At 43.2% G+C, this 22,353-nt stretch overlaps 1 protein-coding gene across 1 annotated transcript in view; it reads left to right on the top strand.

The window, feature by feature from the left end:
- The window catches only part of KPNA5 (karyopherin subunit alpha 5), a 710,535-nt gene that overhangs the window by 427,803 nt on the left and 260,379 nt on the right, over positions 1 to 22,353 (top strand). Inside the window, exon 10 of the mRNA XM_044063660.1 lies at positions 16,699 to 16,777. Within this exon, the coding sequence (XP_043919595.1) occupies positions 16,699 to 16,777 (79 nt within the window). The remainder of the gene's footprint in view (positions 1 to 16,698; positions 16,778 to 22,353) is intronic.

The raw sequence follows: 22,353 nt of genomic DNA, 5'->3' as shown, positions 1-22,353 counted from the left end.
TGATAGTATTTAGTCATCAATCAACTACATAAAGGTATAGTCTGTTAAATAGACACACTAGATAGACACACTAGATAAAAACTCTATCAAGAATAAGAATATATATAAAAAGTGTATATAAAAAAATATATAAAAGTATATACAAACTGAATTTTTTAAACACTCAATATAAAAAGATTTCTTTAGTAAATTATAACATATATAATTAATTCTATTTTTAAGTATTGGTTTTAAAGGAATTTTGTCATTAACACCAGGATATATATGTGCTTGTAACCTAATAATCCAGTTGGTCTCTATTTGTTCAGTGTGGTTTCTAATATCACCACCTCTGAAACTAGGTACATTCACGTACATAACTAAAAATTTAAAAGTATGTGTCGTATCATTTTCTAATACATGCTTCGAAAGTGCATTAATATTGGATTGTATATGGATTTGGTAAAAGTGCTCCCTTGTTCTATCCTTTAATTTTACGTCTGTCTTGCCAACGTAAAAAGCAGGACAGGATGTACAATTAGCAATATAAACTACATGTTCTGTATCACAACTTGCATTGACATTAAATATAAATACTTTAGATGTAGTCGGATGTATAAACATATAACAGTGGAAATGCAGGAACAGAAACTGCATTTATTACATGGACAAGTGCCAGTATAAATAGTGCTTCCATGATGGTGTTCCTGGTTAGAGAAACAGTCTGTGTAAATTATTTTTATTCCTAAAAAGGAATTGTGGTTGCTCACCTACTATTCCCTTAATAACCGGATCTACTGTTAAAATACTCCAATGTTTGTAAAAGGTCTCCTTAATTTGCTGGATGTCTTGTGTGTAAAACAATGATATTTTCTGGTGTTTTACCTTATTTACATACAAGTCTGTTCTGGCAGCTCTATATATTTCATTGCCCTGCTCTGAAAAGATCGGGCATGCCCTACCCTGTCTAAGGCTCTTTGTATATTTAAAACCAACCTCAATTTTTCTATTTTCATACTTCCTGTGTACTAATCTTTCATGTAAATTACTTAATTCTGTCTCAAAATTAGTGTGGGCAGGGTTTAACCTTGAATAGCTTGTCCCTTTATGATGTTGCCAAATATGTGATTAGGGTGCATACTGTGTCTATGTAATAAAGTATTTCTATGACACGATTTTCTATGAACACCTGTATTAAGTTTGCCATTCCTTAAACGTTCAATAGATACATCTAAAAAAGAAATATATTCTGCTGATGCTGTCATTGTAAATTTTAAGAAATCTGATAAAGAATTAACCTGTTGTAAAAAAAAAAAAAAAAATCACTTAATTCTATTCCAGTTCCTGTCCACAAAAAACAAATTGTCAACAAAACGTCTGTAAGAACCAACATATTTTTTATATAAATCAAGCTGAAAAAGTTTTTGTTCCTCCCAGAATGCCATCACCAGGTTGGCGTAGCTATTGGCACAAGATGTGCCCATAGCTACGCCATCCTTCTGTAAGAATAAATTCTGGTTAAAAGAGAAAATATTATTCTCTAATACCACTTCTAATAACAGACAAATTATATTCTGTTAGGTAATATTTGACTAAACATACAGATATGTTGTTGTATGCTTTCCAAGTCCAGATCATTAGGGATATTGGTAAAAAGGGATTTTACATCCATATTTACTAGTAAAAATGAAGAGTTTGTCAGAGTACTGGTCCCTTAATATAAGTCCAACAAAAATTGTTTGGAGTCTCTCAAACATATAAATTTGAGTCTACCACTGGTCTTAAGATTTTTTCAATCAGTATAGATAGTGGTTCCGTGGCCCATCCTCGACCTGCTACTATTGGTCTCATCGGAGGATTTAATGGGTCCTTATGGACTTTGGGTAAGCCCTGAATAACTGGGATAGTTGGGTTCTCCACCCATAAACATTCGTATATTTCAGTATTAATTATACCAGTTTTAAGCAATTCTTCTAACATGTTATACATTTTAATGATGTATGTTTGAATGTCTGAGATTGTAATAGGACGATAAAATTCAGTATCTCCTAACAGTTCCTTCATACATTGATCATATTTTACTTTGTCCAACACTACCACTGGGCCACCTTTATCTGCTGGTCTAATTAACAATGTTCTTATTTCTCAAATTATTCAAAGCTCTTTTTTAACAGTCAAATTACCTTTCATATATTTGAATTTGTTTTCATCTACTGAAGTGTAAATATCTTTCTTAACAATTTTGCAGAACGCATCTAATAAGGGATGTAAATTTGGAACGAAAGCACTTTGTTTTCGGAACTGTACCCCCTGTGTTTCAGCAACAGAATTATTGAATAATATTTTTAACTGTACATTTCGTACAAACAATTTAACATCTAGAATAGTATCCACCATATTACTTCTCATAGATGGTATGAACGATAGTTCTTCATTTATGCCTTAAGTGTTCTCTGAGTTTACTTTGAGCTGAGTTATCCATCTATCTGTCCTTTTTGCAAAAGACAGGGAGATGGATAGCTGATTTCTTTCCAAAACCTAAAATCGAGGGAAGGATGCTTCATTCCTTCATTGCCCACATACAGCTTGATATTACCTTGACAGAACTGAATCCTTTAGGAACTCTTAGTTTATTTCTTGTGAAAGTAAGATGAAAGGACAACAGTCGTCAAAGCAGACTGTTTACAAATGGTTTTCTCTTGTACCTTTTTGTAACACTTGCCACAACAATGCAATTCCAGATGGTTCAAGGTTTACTCTGCCAAGGTTTTGGCTTTAGCAGTGGCTTTTTGATAAGGGTTGGATTCTTGAAGTATTTTAGAAGTAGTAATTTTGTCCTCCATGTCACTGTTGCAGTATTCATTATATTAGGGATCCCTTGCCAGGGACGGTCTGATGACCAGCCAGTATACCAAAGCCTTTAAGTTGCTTTAAGGTGCGCCATACGTCACATACATGCTCCTCGCATAGCATATTGCATAAAGGTGAAGTTGATGTACCATCCTCAGAAATTCTTTGCTGCCAGTCTGCATGCCATCTCTGATTGTTGGTCTGATCGCTGAAGTCATTGCTGGTGTGCCCAGCCATTCAGATTAGCAGAAAGCTCAAACAGGGCACTTGCCTACTTTTTGCCTTTAACTTTTGTGTTGGGTTTCAGGTGATCCAGAAAGGGTAAATTCCCCATAAAGAGCTTCACTAGCAGTGTTCATTTTGTTTAGGTTTTTTCATGGTCCTACGTCCTGTACGTTTTGTCAGGCTTTTGTTCCAAAGACCTTAAGTAGTAGTCTTTCATCCCTCACTATTTATCTGGAAATTCAGTGTCAAAAGGTATTGGTGAAAGAGGAGATGGGGGGTACTTCCTGGCCTGTGAGTCAGCCATCTTCAGAGAAGAACAAAAAAGTCAGATCTGATTCTTCAGCTATACCTTCTATATCGGACGATTTTCTTGAGGCTGATGAAAGCCTGGAAATTTGCCTAGTTCTTGGGTTGGATTCTATTGCCATGACCAGTTTGGAGGCTGGCATGGATCTGGCTTTCTTGCATGTCCTCTGAGCCCTCCGAGACATCCATTTTTAACGCTCATTGGGAACCATGGCTGATTTTCACTGAAGGGCCTAGAGGTGTTCCTCCGATACTGTTGGAGGAAGTCCCGACTACAATTGAGTAGGCTGACATTGGAGCGTTCTACATTTCATAAGGCAGATGCCCCCTTAAAGAAGCAAAAGACAAAACATGTTTCATCTGTTCCTAAGGACCCTCAAAGTGAGTGGCAGAATGTTACATGGGGCTTATTCAACACTCTTATGGCCTTGAAAAACAAACCAAGCAGGAAACCCGTGTAGCAGTGTCTTTAATTGAGAACAAACAGCAAAAATCCACAACTTGTGGATTTTTGCTGTTTGTTCTCAATTAAAGACGCTGCTACATGGGGATTCCTGCTTGGTTTGTTTTTCAAGACATCTGTGCTTTTGTTGTTGGATTGAATTGAACTCTTATGGCCTTGAAGCCTCCTCAGCGGGTCTCTCTCCCACCTCCTCCATGGTCAGTTTCCCCTCTCAAGAAGTCTAAGGATCAGGAGTCCTCCGATTTGGATGAGGAAATCCTTGGCCTAGTCTACCCAGATTCCTTCCCCTCTGGAGGTGTAGCTTTGAGGAAGAAGAGTCTCTACTGGTCCTGAATCCCCTTTTGAAATTTCTTTTGGGGATACCATTGCCAGGATGATAGAGTTCTTTAAATGGGATTGTTCCCAAGTCTTTGAAGTGCAGAGGAGATGTTGAGCTCTTTCAGATGGAGTCTCCCAGGCCCTCTGCTGTTCTTGTTTTGGTTGCTTTATTGGATGCATCCTCTTCTGCTTCTCGGGCTCCAGACTCTGACCTTGCCCGTAAGAAACCAGACCGGGTTTACAAAGTGCCTGATGACTACAAATTCCTTTACAAGTGTCCATCCATTGACCCTTTGGTCTCTCTGGCGTCCAGTAAGCCTTCTAAATTACTGATCTTGATTAAGCTTCTTCCTTCTGATGAGGACAACAGGACCATGCAAAGGCTGGGTAAAAAGGTTTATATTTCAGCCGTCGTAGCCTTTTGGACTGTTAATTATCAGACTCATAACCAGGTGTGTTTTGGCTCTCTCTTTCTCAGGGTTGTCAAGTTATTTCTGAACTCCCTTATTCTGAGTAAGACTTCTGCTTTGTCTCTGTTAGGGGCTTCTTTACACGTAGCTTGCCATTCTGTTAAATGTAGATGTTCTTCGTGTCTCACTGTTGCAGTCATCACATTTGGGTTATCCCTGCCAGGGTAGCCCACGGCCAGCCCGAATACCAGAGACTTAGTATTTCTGCGCCGGTTGCTGTCGCTTGAGGACTGACGTCAGGGTGTCAGTAGTATAAAGTAAGGCAGCCGACGGTATTACATCAGTCTTTCTTGCCGTGGAGCCCGAGGCAGAAGCAGTTCGCACGAGTGCCAGTCGGTGGCTACCAGAGTTTCGTCTACTGAATTAAAGTTGAAGTATTCTAAAGCTACGTACCCTGTTGGGGATCCTTGTTTTCTGCACTAACAGATGTCAGAAAAAGTTAATTGTCTCGCATGTGGAAAGCAAATACCACACCAAGACTTCCACTCTCACTGTGTCATTTGTTTAGGTCCAGACCACGATGTCCCTAGTTGCTTCTGTGCTTTATTCCACTCCAGAACTATCCATCGACGGGCCCTTATTGTAGCCTGATATTTTTGCTTATAGTCCTTTAATTCCTATATGGCTTTGGTAATCCATCCGACAGCAGATCTTCCGAAAAAACTTAAAGATAGACAGACAGGTCCAAACCTACCGACAACGCTTCCGTTAAGCTAGCAGTCAGCTTTCCGGTCCTCTGAGGCGATTTTGCAGCACCTGATGCCTTCTGTTGATTCGCAGGCAGCTACCGAGACCTTTTCGGAGTCTGTTATGCCACAGACTCTTCAATTAAGGATCCTGTGGTCGTCTCAACCTTGGATGGGTCTGGAGCTGCTGGGCAGGCACTGGCTTCTGAGAAAGTCTTTCGCACTACCGAATCTCGACACAAACCTATGTCTTCTTTCGCAACTACCGTTCTTTCTAAAACTACCAAGTTTCGTAAGCCCAGAGTACAAACCACACCCAAGAAACCAATGACCCACTTTCAGGAGCCTGCTACCTGCCTCAGTCTCAAATGCTTAAAATGGCGGAAGACCTTATGCTGATCAGGGGAAGCCAAGCTACTCCCTCCAAAAGGAAGAGATCTGTCCCCTGTAGTTTTGTCTTATCAAGAGTCTGACGATTCTGATGCATCTGAATATGAAGACATGCAACCCCTCTCCACATATAAGAATTCTGATGCAGAGGATTCCATTTCTTCAGCCTCACCCCAGTGGATTTTTCCTTTGGGGGAAACCCTGCATATCATTAAGGGAGCATTTTCAATGGGAGAGTCAGGACTACCCTCAGTCTAAAAAGAGATTCAGGGAATCCCTAGATCTTCCACACAGTCCTTTGGCCATTTCCCCCAATCCTGGATGTTGTGGAGGATGTTTTCCTCGAATCCAGCTAGACTCCTGACTCCCTACCTCCTGCTCCCAGAAAACCAGACTGGTACTATAGAGTCCCTGACTCCCACAAATATATTTTTAAAAATCCTACAGCTGACCCAGAGGTCATTTCTCAAGGGCCGAAAAGGAATTTAAGCAACCTCTACTAGGAATCCCCCCCCCCCCCCCAGACAGGGATTCCCTAGCTTTGGACAGATGGGGTAATACATATACACCTCAGCTACTTTTGCTATCAGGGCACTAAATTGTCTTCCATATGCTGAAATTTCAGCAACATACCTTGGAACTCCTTAAACAAAAAATGTCTTCCTTTCCTGCTTGGGCAGAATCTAAAGATTTACAAGAGTTAATGCATTCTGCAAGTCAAGTAACTAAACACACCTTGCACTGGGGTTTTGACACCCTAGAAGCTTCTTGCAGGGTTGCAGTCACTGGATCGGTTATTAGAAAGCATGCATGGCTTAAGGAACAGCCCCTACCAGATAATGTCAAATCTAAATTGTTGGATACCCCCTTGCACAAAGATAACTTATTTGGCACTAAGGCAGAAGAGGTCTTAAAGATGGAAGAAAAAGCAAAATCAATGCAAACAGTTAAGGATTTCTTGCAGGTCCAGCCCCCTAGGTTCAGCAGGCATTGTCCCTCCAAACACTGGTACTTTCCTGCTCCCAGTAAACCGGCCCAGCCTAGGCCCTGTGGAAGCAGAACCCCCCCCCCCCCAGACAGCAGCCCCAGGGGAACGCAGAGATATAAGCAGTGGACTACCTCCACTTCAAAACCAGGGAGTTCTAAGCCACCCCCTTATGGTAATTCACAATGACTCATCTCTTCCACCCCCTCTCTACCCACCTTTGCTTGCCCCTAGGAAGAAAACTCTCCTTTCACTCAAGCACCTGGGCCACCATTACCAAGGACCACTGGGTTCTGAACATTGTCTCTGAGATACAAATTTTCCTTCCACACCCTTCCAACCCCAAAAGGGTTCCCCAGATCTATCACCAAATCAGTGGGCAGAGGCTCAAAAGCAAATCCTTTCCCTGCTCTCTAAGGGCAGTAGAGCATGTTCCTGCAGAACAGATAGACCAAGGTTTAGCCGCAGTGGTAGCATTGTTGCCTCACAAGCAAGAGGTTCTTTCGTTCTATTCTTAGCTGGAGCGTCTTCTCTGTGGAGTCTGCATGTCCTCCCCGCAGTCGAGTGACGTTTGAAAGACGTGTAGAATGGGAGTGCCTTCGTTGAAGGATGGGCATCTAGCTGGCACCTTGGCACTCGTAAAAAATCTACTGCCAATCATTAGACTGGAGTTCCACTGTGCCGACCCCTAACAAGGAAAAGCTGTAAGAACAACTTTTTCTGGTGCCCAGAAAAGAGGGTACCTGGCGCCACATCCTCTATCTTTCCATTTTAAACACCTTCCTTGTGATCCCAGAATTCAGAATGCTCACTCTCCAGCAGCTGCTACCCATGCTTTCCAAAGATGCTTGGATAGTCACCCTAGATCTGACAGAGGCCTTACCTCTACATTTCTATCAGGGAATCATGCAGGAAATATCTCTGCTTCAGGGCAGGATCTCAGCACTTTCAGTTCTCTTTGCTTCCCTTTGGCTTATCTACTGCTCCCAGAGTTTTCACAAAATGTCTAGCTCTGGCCATTGCCTTTTGCAGTCAAGGAATTTGCCCATACTTGGACAACTCCCTTATTCAGACAGACAGCCAGGAGAAGCTTCTCAAGCACCTGGCCTTTGTAAAGACCCTACTAATCTCCTTAGGGTACACAATCAACAAAAAGAAATCCAAACAGGTGCCCACCCAAAAGATAATCTTCCTGGGAACAGGTCTGGACACAGCTTCCCAGATGGCATACCTTACTCCAGAGAAATTTAACTGACTGCCTACCACTCTCAACTAGCCACCAGGCCCCAGCTAACTGCAAGAAAGATCCTGCAAGCTCTGGGGTTCATGGCATCTTACATATTACTCATTCTATATGCCAGACTGCATATGAGGAAACTTCAGTGGTACCTGAAGAGCCTTTAGTGCCAACATTCTTCAAGACCTGGAAACTCTGTTACTATAATTCCTTGCCTCAGAAAATATTTTCTTTGGTGGGCAACAGCATGCTCCCACAGGGGAATGCCCTTCTCCCCACCCCCTGCTACCCAGACCCTCGCCACAGACTCACCAGGCAACGCTTGGGGTGCACACCTGGATGGCAGGTGCATACAGGGCCAATGGAGCCCACAGCAAATCCCTCTGCACATCAGTCAAAAAGAGATGTTGGCTGTGCAGCATGTGTTGATAGCTTTCAAGCCCCTTCTCTCTCCCAAGGTTCTGATCAAAATAGACACCACCACTGTGATGTGGTACATCAGCAAGTAGGGAAGGACTGTCTCCTACCCTCTATGCAGACTGGCCATAAGTGTTTGGCACACGGCCTCTGCTATGCAACTACACCTGTTAGCAGAATTCCTACCAGGGTCTCTCAACTCTTTGGCAGACCAATTAAGCAGAAATCTTCTGGACCCTCACTAGTGGCAAATCAACAGAAGTACCTTCACCCTAATAACTCAGAAATGGGGAACCCCGAAGGTCGACCTCTTTGCCTTCCACACCAACCATCAGCTCAGCAAATTCTGCACCAGGGAGCATTATTGCATGGCTTGGAAAGTGGATTCCCCTGTCCTTCCCCTGGGTCAATCTATCGGTCTATGCTTTTCCTCCCTACCTCTCATCCCCAGAGTACTGCTCAAAATAAGGAAGGAAAAACCAAGGACAATTCTTAAAGCTCCAGACTGGCCTCGCCAGCACTGGTACCCCTTGCTGTGCAGCCTGTCCTTGCTACCCCCATGGCATCTTCGTCAGATTCCAAACCTTCTGACCCAGAGGGAAGGGGATTTCTAGTATCCCCAATTGCAGTCAGTCAGTTTGGCAGCTTGACTTATTCCCTAACCCTGATCCAATCTGCCAACCTCAGTAAACAGGTTTTGGATGTTATTCATGAGGCCAGACATCCTAGCACCAGAGCATCTTTTGCTGATAAATGGAAAAGGTTCTGCACCTGGATCCAGGCTAAGGGAAGCCAATACAGCACAGCCCTCCCTCCCTCTCATCCTGGATTACTTAGCTTACCTACTACACAGTGACTTCTTTCTCCTCCTATAAAAATTCATGCCTCTGCTATTTCTGCTCATTTTCCCACTGAGCAGCCCCTTTCCTCACACTCTTTGATCAAGTAGTTCCTAAGAGGGGCTAGCAACTTGAGGCTACCCAGGTCACCAACTCCAGCTTGGGACCTTAACTTTGTATTGGAAAAGCTCACGATGCCCCCTTTCAAACCAGCTTCTGCAGAGCTAAAAATTTATCTCCTGGAAGACTGCATTTCTTCTAGCCATCACTTCAGGCAGGAGAGTCTCTGAGCTGCAAGCACTCATGGCTGTGGAGCCCTTCATCATCTTTCATGCAGACAGGGTCTCCCTCAGAACTAACCCATTCTTCATGCCCAAGGTGTTGTCCAGTGTGGCTCTCAACCAATCCATTCATTTGCCCACCTTTTTTCCTAATCCCCAGAACAAGGGGGAAAGAATCTGAGCTGTCTGTGCACATCTAGAGAGAGTGAAGAATCCTATCTAGACAGGACTGAATCCTTCAGAAAGTCTGATCAATTGCTGGCTAGCTTTGCTACAGGAGCTGAAGGCAAAGTCATCTCCAAACTATTTCCAAATAGCACACTGCATCTATTTCTGCTACAAATGGCATGGAAAGCCTCCCCCTAAGGGGTTCAGGACACAGTCCACCAGAGCAGCCTCCACCTCTGCGGCTCTCCTCAGAGGAGTCCCCACCAGAGACATCCTGGAGGCTGCCACCTGGACATCTGTTCAGACGTTTACAAAGTATTACCACCTGCCTCTCTTCTCCAAATCCAGGGCAGGGTTTGCTTCTGCAGTCTTGCAGGGCATCCTAGCCAGCCCCTAGTTTCATTGACTGCCTCCACCCTTTTCCTCAGCTTTGGGAATCAACCCAAATGTGATGACTGCAACAATAAAACACAAAGAACATAGTACATTTGTGTACACTTACCATAAATGTAGATGTTAGTGTATTCACTGTTGCAGTCCTGCCCCCCCCCCTCCATCCCCCTTCTTTCTCCTTTTATTACCATTCTAACTAGTTCTCCTTTCCTATCAAGGAACATATTCATATTTATTTTCCACTGGTGGGGTTTCTTCCACCAGACCCTGGCCTTCTACTTGGGGGCTCCTGACAGGTTAGGGCAAGAAAAACTGATGTAATGGCGTCTGCTGCCTTACTTTATACTACTGATGACCTGACGTCCGTCCTAAAGTGACAGCAACCGACACAGAAATACTAGCCCGTGCCCTGGCCCATCAATCAAGGAGCCTCAGTCCTCACCACTAACACCAGTGAGAGGCGTCTCATATAGAAGGAAAGAATAACAAATAAAAACAGTAAAGTGCAATTTCCCTTAAGAGCAGAGAGACAATCAGTTTGGAGCTGGTCGCTCCCTTGCTCTCCAGGTCCCCAATAAGACTCGCCACTGGCACAGCTATAGGGTCCAGATCTCAGCCAGCTGGGCAAGCTAAAACCTCCAGCACCCTCTCTGTCCAACCAGTGTTTCGTGTCCCTGCCCAGGTAGCTGACACACACTGAGATAAGAGTTTGTACAACCATGCAGACACTCCTGTGGAAGGCTTGCACAGGTTCTCCAGCTGTGCCCCTTTTACCCAGACTATACCCTAGAAATCACTGCCACCACCCAGCTAATATTTATCAGCTACTCAAAGGCTCTTAAAAGGGTGTCCAATTATTACTGTGCAATATTGTTATCCATTTGGTAGTATAAACAGTCAAGGCTTATTAAGATTGACTTGGTACGATAATCACTATAAATATGCAATGTACTCTAGAGCTTGAATTATCTCTACACAAAACAGCCACAGTTGAAAGGTTTAAAAAATCTGTAATATACTAAAAACACAAGACAATACACAATGCTAGTCAAGAGTTCAGAGGTCACAGAGAAATACTTAAAATAATTCAGTAGTACAGTCTGACATCACAGAAAAACACTTGGCTAGAAACTAGAAAGATTAGATTATCTCTAGGAGAAAAGCACAAGTCTAAGATTTCTTACATATAGAAACAGGTAGAGTGCTTATGAGTTGGATGATCAAGACAAAAATGCTTAATCTCAGATTCTCTCTGTTTTTAAAATCACATTTCTGATTCCCATTACATCATTCTTCACACTTCCCTGGGTTCCCAAGCTAACAAACTACATTTACATTCTTAACATCTCCTTGTGTTATCTTGCATCTGGTCAGGAAGCAGAGAAATAAAAACACATTTGCATGTTTAAATCTAGCAGTTTAACTCTTTGTTAAAACAATAGAAAGAATGTCTTCACCTAGACCAGCTGGAGCCCACTTTAGATCAAATGGTCATAAAATGCTGGACTTGGCTTCCTTACAGCAAGTTTTTTTTCTATTTAAGATGAGCCTGTGGTTCACATCAATATTTACAGATGACAGAATTATCTATAAAATTCTATCTGTCTAGGCTGGCAGCCTTCACAAGGGCTGCCCTGGCAGGGATAACCCAAATATGACTGCAACAGTGAGTACACTCTAACATCTACATTTATGGTAAGTGTACACAACTGTACTTTATGATGCAGCAGGTGTTTCTTCTAGGGTTGCTGCTTCTGGCTTTGTGTTGAGATGTTCCAGGCTTTGGCTTCAACCTCTGCCTGATATTAAGACTAAGTTGATGGATGCTCCTCTAGGCAATAAATGTTTGTTTGGTGCTGCTGCAACTGATTTGTTTCTGTACATGGGAAAGGCAAGGAGTTACAGGATCTGAAACATTTTTCTTTCACCAGTTCCTACGTTTCAGAGAAACTATCCTACTAAACCAGCTTTAGTTAGAGAAGGCAGTCTCGTCCTCCTCTTAGACAAGAAGGGTGGTAGGAGGGTTTCCCTAGCTACGTCTACACAGACTCTTCTGCTTAGAAGCCTTCCTTTGATGATGAACCAGGTGCTGTCTGACTACCTGGTTCTTCCCAGCTATATTCCTCTTTTTCTTCATCTTTCTCTGACTCTTCCTCTTGGGTTAAGCATAACCCAAGATTCTTGGGTTCTTTCCATCATTTGCCAAAGGTATTTTATGATTTGGAAATCTTTCTCCCTTTCATGGGCATTCTTCAGCCACCTTTTCCAGAAGTGCTTCAGGATCTTTTGACTCAAGCTATTAAAGGTTCCAGCTACTCAAAGGAGGAAGGGATTTTATTTCAGAATGTTTTCGGTCCCCTGGAAAGAGGGTACATGGAGAGGCAGTCTGATCTTTCTCATCTGAATACTTTTCTGAATGCTCCTTCCCTTTGAATGTTATCCCTTCAGACTTTGTTCCCTTTGCTGCTTCCTCAGGCTCTTAAGGTTTCTCTGGATCTCCAGGATGCTTATATCCATATCCATATCCATATTCATCCTCTTTTCAGAAAGTTTTTGTGTTTCTTTACTTCCTGGCATTTTCATTTTGCTGCTTTCCCTTTAGCTTCTCTACTGCCCCAAGGGTATTCACCAAATGCCTAGCACCTGTGATTGCTTTTTTGCAAGATTCAGGGAATCCAAGTATTTCCTTACTTGGGACTATCTGTTATTTCAGACATCCTGTCCAGAGATACTCTTACAAAATCTTCATTTTGTCATTTCCCTTCTTTAAAACCTGGGGTTCACAATCAATTTCAAAAAGTATTTTCTGACTCCTTCTTAGGATCATTTTTTTCTGGGGTGCAGGATTCAGATTGCCTTTGCTGGCATCTCTGCCTCCTCCCAAGGTCTTGACCCTCATTTCCTTCTCTCAAACTCCTTCTTCCTCTGGCCTTTATCACAGCCAGGGAATTTGAGAGCTCTGGGATTCATGGCATCCACTATCCCTATGCTCGCTCTGGCCAAACTCCACATTAGAAAGTTTCAGTAGTGTCTGAAGTCAGTTTGGCTTCAACATGCGCATTCCCTAGACTTTGTAGTTCCTCTTTCTTGTCTAAAGAAGGAACTTCACTGGTGAATTCAGCAGTTGTTGTTTAACACAGGGCTCCCCTTTCTATCCCCCTCTTCCCTCTCTGGAGCTTTTCAGGCACCTCAAACGTGGAATAGAGATTAGATTTTGGCTCCCTAAACGTGCATGAGGTGTGGTCGCCTCTTTAGAAGAGAGAGCACATCACTGTTGGATGAGAGCTCATCAGCTGGTGCTTCGGGCTTTTCATCCTTTCTCCCCAGGACCTCTAAAGTATTTGCAGACAATACCAAAGTGATGTGATATGTAAACAAGCAGGGGAACAAGATCTTATCTTTGCCAGTTGGCTCTCCTGGTGTGGGGACTTGCTGTCTGTCCAGTATCAAGTGACTCTACAGGCAGTTTACATTCCCCTCTGGTCAAAACATTGTGGCAGACACACTGAGCAAGTCCTTAACTCAATTCCACAAATGGATGCTTCACATGGATATGTTTCTGGACATTGTCCACCAGTGGGGTACTCCTCAAATAGATCTATTTGCCTCTCCTCTGAACAGACAACTTTTTTTGTGTGTGTGCCAGAGTTCCAAGTCCTCTGGTTTGGAAGGTGGATGCCCTCTTTCTTGGAAGAGGATGTTTCTTTGTGTTACCTCCCCTTCCTGTCATTCCAAAAGTCCTGTCTGAAATTCAACAGGATTCTCCCAAAGTCTTGTTGGCATCTCCCTTTTGGCTGAGACAGGATTGGTTCCCTCTTCTGCATTTAGCCAAGGGTAATCATCACAAGTTAATGTCACAGGGTGGATTTACTCACACAAAACGAGGGATCTCTCATGCATCCCCTCCTGTCCACTCTTCAATTGGCACTGCCCATTTCTCTTCTGCATTGTACTGATTACCTGTCTTCCTTGGACTGGTGGTCCTACTGGGGCTCAGTTCTGAGGATGGTATGTCCAGACGTCACCTTTAGGCCCTGCACTACGCAAGGAGCATACGTGTTATGTACAGTGTACCTTAAAGCAATCTAAAGGCTTCGGTATACTGGCCAGACAGTGGGCCATCCTTGGCAGGGGATCCCTAATGTAATGAATACTGCAACAGTGAAGAGGAGGACATCTACTGCTATGGTGAGATTTTACACAACTGTATTTTCTCTGTACATAGCACTACAAGCTGGATTCCTTCATTTCTAGGACATTCTTTGGTAGACGCATTCTCCTGGGTTTACTAGATCCTTACCCTTAGCAATGCAGATTGGAAGTGAAGATGTTAAGGATAACCCTGCAAAAGAATCTTATTATGAACAGTTTACATCTCCTCAGAGCAGTGTGTCATACCAGATATACTGAGTTGATCCACTGCTGATCCTGTTGAATAGACACTAAACTCTAGAACATTCAAGTCATTGTAAGTTATGGTAATCTAGCCATATAGCTAAAGGAATCAAATGAACATAATATAGTTTAAATAAACTTACCCAGTAAATGTTAGAATAATCACTGCTGCAGTAGCTGCTCTCTCCAGACCCCTTATTTGTGTATGTTGTTGCCAGGGTGAGGATATAGATTATTTTTCTGTCTACCCTTTTTTAGGGTTCTAGCCTTCCATCAGTTGGTATGAAATCTCTAAAGGGCTTGGTGCACAAGCCACTCTTTCTTAATCTCCGGTCAGGTAGGGTGTATGGAAGGTGTCCTTGAAGCTTTGGAAGCTGACCACCATTGTTTTGGTAAGTTTATTTTACAGAACTGTACTTTTTTGATGGTTCTTCAGATAGAACTTCACTTGCAAAGGGTCTGGTGATACTGGAGTAATTTATGGTTGATGTACCTGTGTACTCCTTGGATGTTAACCTACCTGTGATCCTCTTTACTGGGTGTTTCATTGGCTGGCCCAGCAGGCAACAACAGAAGAAAAGTCTTCCAGACTTTGTCACATCAGGCCTAGCCAGAGAAGCACACTCTAGCAAGTGTTGTTTGCGAGAAATGGGATAACTCGCAGAACAAACAGTTGTTGAGGAGATGGTGGTGATGTATGGCCTCCATGTTTTAAAGGATGTTTGAAGTGACAAGTAGCACTACAGTTATATAGTACATCGGCTACCCAGGAAGCACATACATGTAGCAGCTCTGCAGATTGGAAGTGAAGATGTTAAGAATAACCCTGCAACAGAATCTTATTCTGAACAGTTTACATCTCCTCAGTGCAGTGTGTCATACCAGATGTACTGAGTTGATCCACTGCTGATCCTGTTGAATAGACACTAAACTCTAGAACATTGAAGTGCCTCACACAGGTATGGTGGTGATGTAGGGATAGTATACATGGACTTCTTGCCACCTTTCGGAATTGCCAAGTCAAGTGTTTGTCTGGGGGTTACCTTGCAAGCAGGCTTTTCTCCAGTCAGTGGAAATGGTCTTCTCAGTGCTGTGCCTTCCCTTCCCTGGTGTGAGTCGGAGTGGAACAAGCTGATGGATTTTGATAGCCCCCTTTTGGCTCGTACAGCCTTGCTTCTCCCTGCTGTTGCATCTGAAAAGAGGAGATACCATCATTCTGCCCACTCCTTGTACCCAGTTGAGTCAGCTTAAGGTCACACTAGTGTATCCCAATTTTTCCATTTTCCCCGTGCTAAGTAGTGATCCCTGTAGTGAAGATAATACAGCTATGTACTATTTATGGTAGCAGTAGGTGTTCATGCAGTAGGTGTTCACGTACTTAAAATGATTGCTGCAGAAGAGCACCTCCTGGTGTATATGACCTTTCTTTTGCTAAATGTCATATTCACTCCTTGGGATCTGCAAAAAAGGGGTCTGGGAGTGTTTTAGGAGATCATTACTGATTCCTAGCACAGGCACATTTATGGGCACTTTCCATTTGCTCACACCAGAAAAGAACTAAAGGTTGTACAGACTGTTTTTATATTTGCATATGGTTTCAGCTTGATATGTCCTGCATGGGTAAGGCACCAGTCTATGCAGGGGGCATTCTATGCTCTTGAAGTCAGAGTTAGATGAGTTAGTGCCAACCTGTGGTTGAACTTCCATCTGTGATTAATGCTACTCCAGTATCCCAGCTTTCAAACATCTGTCAGTGAGACATGTACCTTAACCACTGCAGTATGTTTTGAGCCTGTTTAATTTGGTGAGTATACCTTTTTAAATGCTTAATTTGGTAAGCCTCCCTTTTTAACTTTGGCAGTTCTCAATTTTCCCCTGAAACTTAAAGGCACTGTAGTCCATGGAATGTATGTGAAAGACATTGGTGTTCAGAGCTAGCTCAGAATTGTTTCAGAGCATAAACCATGTGTGTTCTGTGCTTTTTGAAATAAAAGCCATAATGTATATTGAAACAGAGCCATTGATTGTGGTACCACTGCAACAAGTCCTTGTATAGTTTAACTGATTGCTCCTGTACAAAATAGCATTTGTAGGTTTTTTTTTTTTTTTTTTCCCCGTTCCCTATTGTTGAATTCTTGAACTTAAGTGTCAAAAAATGTAGTGTTTGCCTTGTTTTTTGGTACAGATTCTTGTATTTTAGTGTTGGTGTAGTGCTTATGCATAAAAAGGTGTTTCAAACAGAAAAGCCTTAAGCTGCTTAAACTGTAATGCTGAATGTGTATTTTTTTTTGTGTAGGCACGACGAGTACAAAGTGGTATCTCCTGTATTGCGAGCTGTAGGAAACATAGTCACTGGTGATGACATACAGACACAGGTGAGGACAGCAGGTCAGAGGGATAACAAAACAGCATTGATTTCACAACAGAATGAATGCATTTTGCCTCAGTAGCTTGAAATGCCATTATTAATTCCCTTTGTGCAAAAATGGTTTTATAGCAGACAGTGAGCCATATTGATTTACACCGATTGTCTTTAAGTCTGCAAGATGGGACTGTAAGCAAACTGCATAGTTCTGGCTTAATGTTCTCTGTCATGAAAAGTTCACAACCTGGAATGCTTTAACAAGGTCAGAATTGTTTGAATATCAGAAATGGTACAACTCTTTGACCATACCAATAAACATGTGACACTTGAAAATGTGTTGGTGTGATAGTGCATGTATGGAGATGAGTCTTAGACTTGATTTGTTTAAACCCAAGAAGAATATGTATGCACTAAAAACAATAAGTATCATAGTTATGTGATGGCTTGGCATATTGTCTGTTTAGAACATTTACTTTGTGGTACTTCATATTAGGCTAAACATTGATCATAACTAGAAATTAGTGTTTCAGAGCATTTTCATATATGTGAACACATGTAAATAGCTGGAATGCTGCTTGTTTCTAAAACTTCCTGAATTAGAGAAGCTGTTGTAGCAATAGTAGCCTTTAGGCCCATCCATCATTTTGTGTTACTTGTGACAAGAGCAGTTGACATTGAGGGATGTTGAATGCCTTAGGTAAATGGTCCCAGGCATGGGTAAAACCAGAGTGGACAAACCCGATGGTAATTAGCATTGTGTAGCACAAGTGGCTTAACTTTTGAAGTAAATGTAGTGATGAAGTTCTCAATCTCGCCTTCATTCTTGCTGGATGGGTTCGGAGCCGATCCTCGGCTCCAACTTGGCACTTGCTAAGCTAGAGGGCTAATTTTACCAGCTCGAGGCAATCCTATATCCCATGATGCAAGGCGGAGACTACCCAGATCTCGTTTGCCGCTTCGCTTACGAGGTGCCTCTTTTACCAGCTCTAAGTAAGTTTTCTTCATATTAAGACTTTGTCTCACCCCTTTTAAATTTCATAGCCTTAGTTGTTTTGTGAACCTTAAGCAGCCACCAAGAAGGAACTAGCTGATCCTTCAGTACCTGTCCATCCTCCTAACAAGGATTCTAGGACTATGGACAGGTACGGCAAGCGGATTTTTTCTTCAGCGACCTTTACCATGCGATCGCTGAACTACTTGTGTCACTTCACCCGCCTTCAAAGAGATGTTCTTAGAGTTGGGAGAAGTTTTACAGGATCAGTCAGCTGCTGGGTCTCAGGATAAGATTAGCTCACAGCTAGGAATCCTAAACTCCATTGTTAACTCCTCCATGCGGCTCATTTTTTATGCAGCCGATGGAGCGAGTAGGGCCGCAGGCACAGGAGTGGCTTTAAGGCGTCAGTCCTGGATGCGGCTTTGTAATTTTGCAGACCCCTTCAAGGCGTCCTTCACAAACTCCCCTTTTGATGGTTCGACCTTGTTCGGACCTCAAGACACTTTGACTAGATGCGAACAAGATGGTAAGACTTTCTGCCATAGGAGTCCGTTTTTCCACCCCTTCAAGACCTTACCCAAAAGGTCAGAAGGGAGGGAAAATGTGGTTCCGCAAATCTCAAGGAGTCACGCCTGACGCACGAGGTCAGTTTACCCCCAGAGGCAGAGGGGGTAACAACAACAGACGCCGCCCTAGGGGTCAGGGGGGGTCCGCAAAATCAGGGTAGCAGAGAGCCTCTTTCTGACAAACCCTTCCAGCATCCCTGAGATGTTGCCCGATTGTCCACCTTCGGAGGCAGTCGGGGGAAGATTATCGCTGTACCCAATAGCCTGGCTTTCCCTTTCTCAAGACAAATGGGTACAGTCGATTATATCCGAGGGTTACAAAATTCCCTTTATTCAAGCCCCAATTAAGCAAAAGGGAACCCTTCCAGACGTTCCACCCTGTCTAAGGGAACTAGCAGTATCAGAAATATCAAAACTGCTAGAAAAAGAGCCATCCAGCCAGTCCCAGCAGACCAAATAGGATCCGGAATCTACTCAAGGTTCTTTTTAGTACCAAAAAAGACAGGGGACTGAAGACCAATATTAGATCTGAGCAAACTAAACAAGTTTGTAAAGAAAACAAGATTCCGGATGGTCACGCTTCAGTCCATTCTACCCTTTCTGGGCAAGGACAATTGGATGTGCTCGGTAGATCTTCAGGATGCGTACTATCACATAAAAATTCACAGGCGCTCCAGAAGATTTCTCCGCTTTCGGCTGGGAAACATTCACTTCCAATTCAGGGCCCTGCCCTTTGGACTCACTACAGCCCCCAGAGTGTTCACCAAATGTATGGCAGCGGTTACGGCTCACCTGAGACGTCAAGGATTCCAGGTGTTTCCATATCTAGACGACTGGCTCCTCACTGCCACCACCAGGCATCAACTTCTCCAAGCCAGAGATTACACCATTCACATTTTCAGAGGGCTAGGGATTTCTATAAATTTCGAAAAATCTGCCTGGTCACCTTGTCAATCTATTACTTATATAGGCGCAGGATTGGACACCGTACAACTTTCAGCAAAGTTAACAGACCAAAGGATCTTAGACATTCAAAGTCACGTCCAGGTGATTCTTCTCAGCAACAAAATTCGGGCCAGATTTGCTCTGAAAGTATTGGGTCTTATGGCGGCCGCCATAACACTTCTTCCCTTTGCCCGCTTTTACATGCGTCTTCTACAATGGATGCTATTCGCCCAATGGTCCTTTCAACAACTTCCCATGCGTCACAAGATCACAATAACTCCAACTTGCAAAAGGCATCTGACTTGGTGGATATCGTCCCCTCAAGTCCATCAGGGCAGACCCTTTGTTCCTCCTGCCCCGGTCGCCACGGTTACATCGGACGCCTCCCTGATCGGGTGGGGGGGGGGCATCATCAGGGCAGGATGGTCCATGGCACTTGGCAACCTTTCGAATACCATCTGCACATAAATGTCCTAGAGATGAGAGCAGTGCTTTTAACATCGCAGGCCCTCGACTCTCTTCCCCTGGGAACTATTGCAGTCCAAACGGACAATATGTCCGTAGTGTGGTATATCAACAAACAGGGCGGAACCAAGTCCTATCCACTGTGTCGAGAGGCGCTCAGACTTTGGCAGTGGGCAATCTCTTCTCAGCGGTTTCTGATAGCAACGCATATCCCCGGGAAATCCAACATCATAGCAGACAGGTTGAGCAGAGCTATTCTCATGCCTCACGAGTGATCTCTCAAACAATCAGTGACGGAAGAGATTTTTCAGGAGTGGGGCCTTCCTTGCTGCGACCTTTTTGCTACACCTCAAAACAGCAAATGCCCAGACTTCTCTCTTCCCCCTTCCAGGCCATCCCCCCAGAGACGCTCTAACCCAAGATTGGCCCCGGGGACTTCTTTATGCCTTTCCCCCCTTTCCTCTGATACCTCAAGTAATTCAGAAAGCAACCGCCTTGAGAGCCAAGTTGATTCTCATTGCCCCTTATTGGCCTCGACAGATATGGTTTCCGTTCCTACATCATTATCTCTTGGTACAGCCATGGCATCTGGACCCGGTTCCAGATCTTCTGACCCACCAGTCGGGGCAGCTGCACCAATCCATACCTTCTCTCAACCTCACTGCTTGGTTGCTCCACTTCCATCCTTAGCCAGGCTTCCTATGATTTCTAATCCCGTCCAGGATATCATAGTAGCTTCCCTTAAATCTTCTACCAGAAGGATTTACACTAGTAAATGGCAACGTTTCTCCTTCTGGGCAAAAGCTAGGAATATAGACCCCTATACTGCTCCGATTCATTCGGTCTTGGACTTCCTAGCTGAGATTTTTCATTCAGGATCCTCTTCCTCCACAGTAAAAGTTCAGCTGGCAGCCATTTCAAATTTTCATATAGGCTTTTTGGACCACAACATTGTCACATAAACTTTGCAAGGCATTCCTTCGAGGTATCTTTTTACTTAAACCTCCGATTAAAGACCCCCCACCACAGTGGGATCTAAGTTTAATTTTAACGTCCTTGATTCTCCCCCCTTTCGAACCTGCGGCTGCCTGTTCATTGAAATTTCTTTCTTGGAAGACACTCTTTCTAGTCACCATTACTTCTGCCAGGAGAGTATTGAGCTTCATGCTCTCTGCATTCGTCCTCCCTACTTAATCTTCCACAAAGACAGGGTATCTCTAAGGACTAATCCGTCTTAGTGGCATTGCAGACTAACTTAAATCAATCCATTGATTTTCCAGTTTTTTTCCCAAATTATTCTGATAGAGAGGAACAAAAATTGCATTGTCTTGATGTTCACCGCCAACTCAGATATTATCTAGACAAAACCAAACATTTTAGGAAATCTGATCAACTGTTTCTATCCTATGCAGACAACAGGAAAGGCCTTCCAGTTTCCAAGGTGACTTTATCTAGATGGCTGTCTTCTGTGATTACTTACATTTATCAGCTCAGAGGCAAAGAGTTGATTTCTAGGCCAAAAGCCCATTCTACCAGAGCTCTAGCTACATCTACAGCTTTTCAGGCTAGACTTCCAATAGACACCATTTGTGCAGCAGCCACATGGGCCTCTCCTCATACCTTTGTTTCACATTACAAATTAGACTTAGCCTCAGAGACAGAGCGAATTTTGGTTCCACCGTTCTCAAGAGTCTGTTCTATTGAGCCACCCAGGATAGAGGTGCTAGGGACACGGTCCCATCCAGCAAGAATGAAGGCGAGATTGACAACTTAACATTAAGAAGTTATGTTATGTTAAGTTAAGTTATGTACCTACCATAACGTTCCATGTTAGTTGTCTTCTCTCGCCTTCTTTCTTGCGTCCCGCCCTCCATCCCCCTAGCCTGGTCAGACCGAGAATATTATGCCTCTTCTCTTAAGAGGTTTTATCCTTTTTCTAGCTAATCAGCTTCTAGTGTCACTAGATTAGGTGGATCCCTTTCAGAGGATTATGATGATTATGATTGTCATTTTTAGTATTGTTACTTTTTCTTCCTCCTCTACAGTTGGAAGAATGTATTCCATATTTTCCTTAGCTACCAAACGAGATCGAGCTTAGCAAGTGCCGAGTCGGAGCCGAGGATCGGCTCCGAACCCATCCAGCAAGAAAGAAGGCGAGAGAAGACAGCTAACATGGAACGTTATGGTAGGTACATAACTTCTTATTTAACAACTCGTTATGCAAGAGGAACAGTTTTGCAGGTACTGGGCAGCAGGGACAACTTTGCTTTAACTGTACATGTGCATATTTCTGTACCAGTCTGCAAACTGGATAATTCTCATTTTATTTCACTGCTGCAGTGACATTTAATTATTATACTGGTCAGCTGTTTCTAACTTTGGTTTTAGCAGTTTATAGGCTCATAGGTATGTACTAAATTTAAGGAGATCCATGTGTGGGCTAAAGCATTTAAGAGCTACCTCTGTCCATTAGTAGTACGGTGAAAGTCCTGGGATACATTTTCTATTACCTATTCATAGATCCAAGTTGTGCTTTAATATGGGCAGGGCTAAGCTTTGCTTTACATGGCTAGGAAGTTTTGTTCCAGTGCAGTGCTATACCCTGTGCGATGCACC

Source organism: Protopterus annectens, chromosome 1.part0, assembly GCF_019279795.1.
Source record: "Protopterus annectens isolate FY-2018-M chromosome 1.part0, PAN1.0, whole genome shotgun sequence".
NCBI classification, from domain to species: domain Eukaryota; kingdom Metazoa; phylum Chordata; order Ceratodontiformes; family Protopteridae; genus Protopterus; species Protopterus annectens.
Note: the sequence above shows the minus strand (reverse complement) of the source record. Positions and strands in the feature narration are given on the sequence as shown.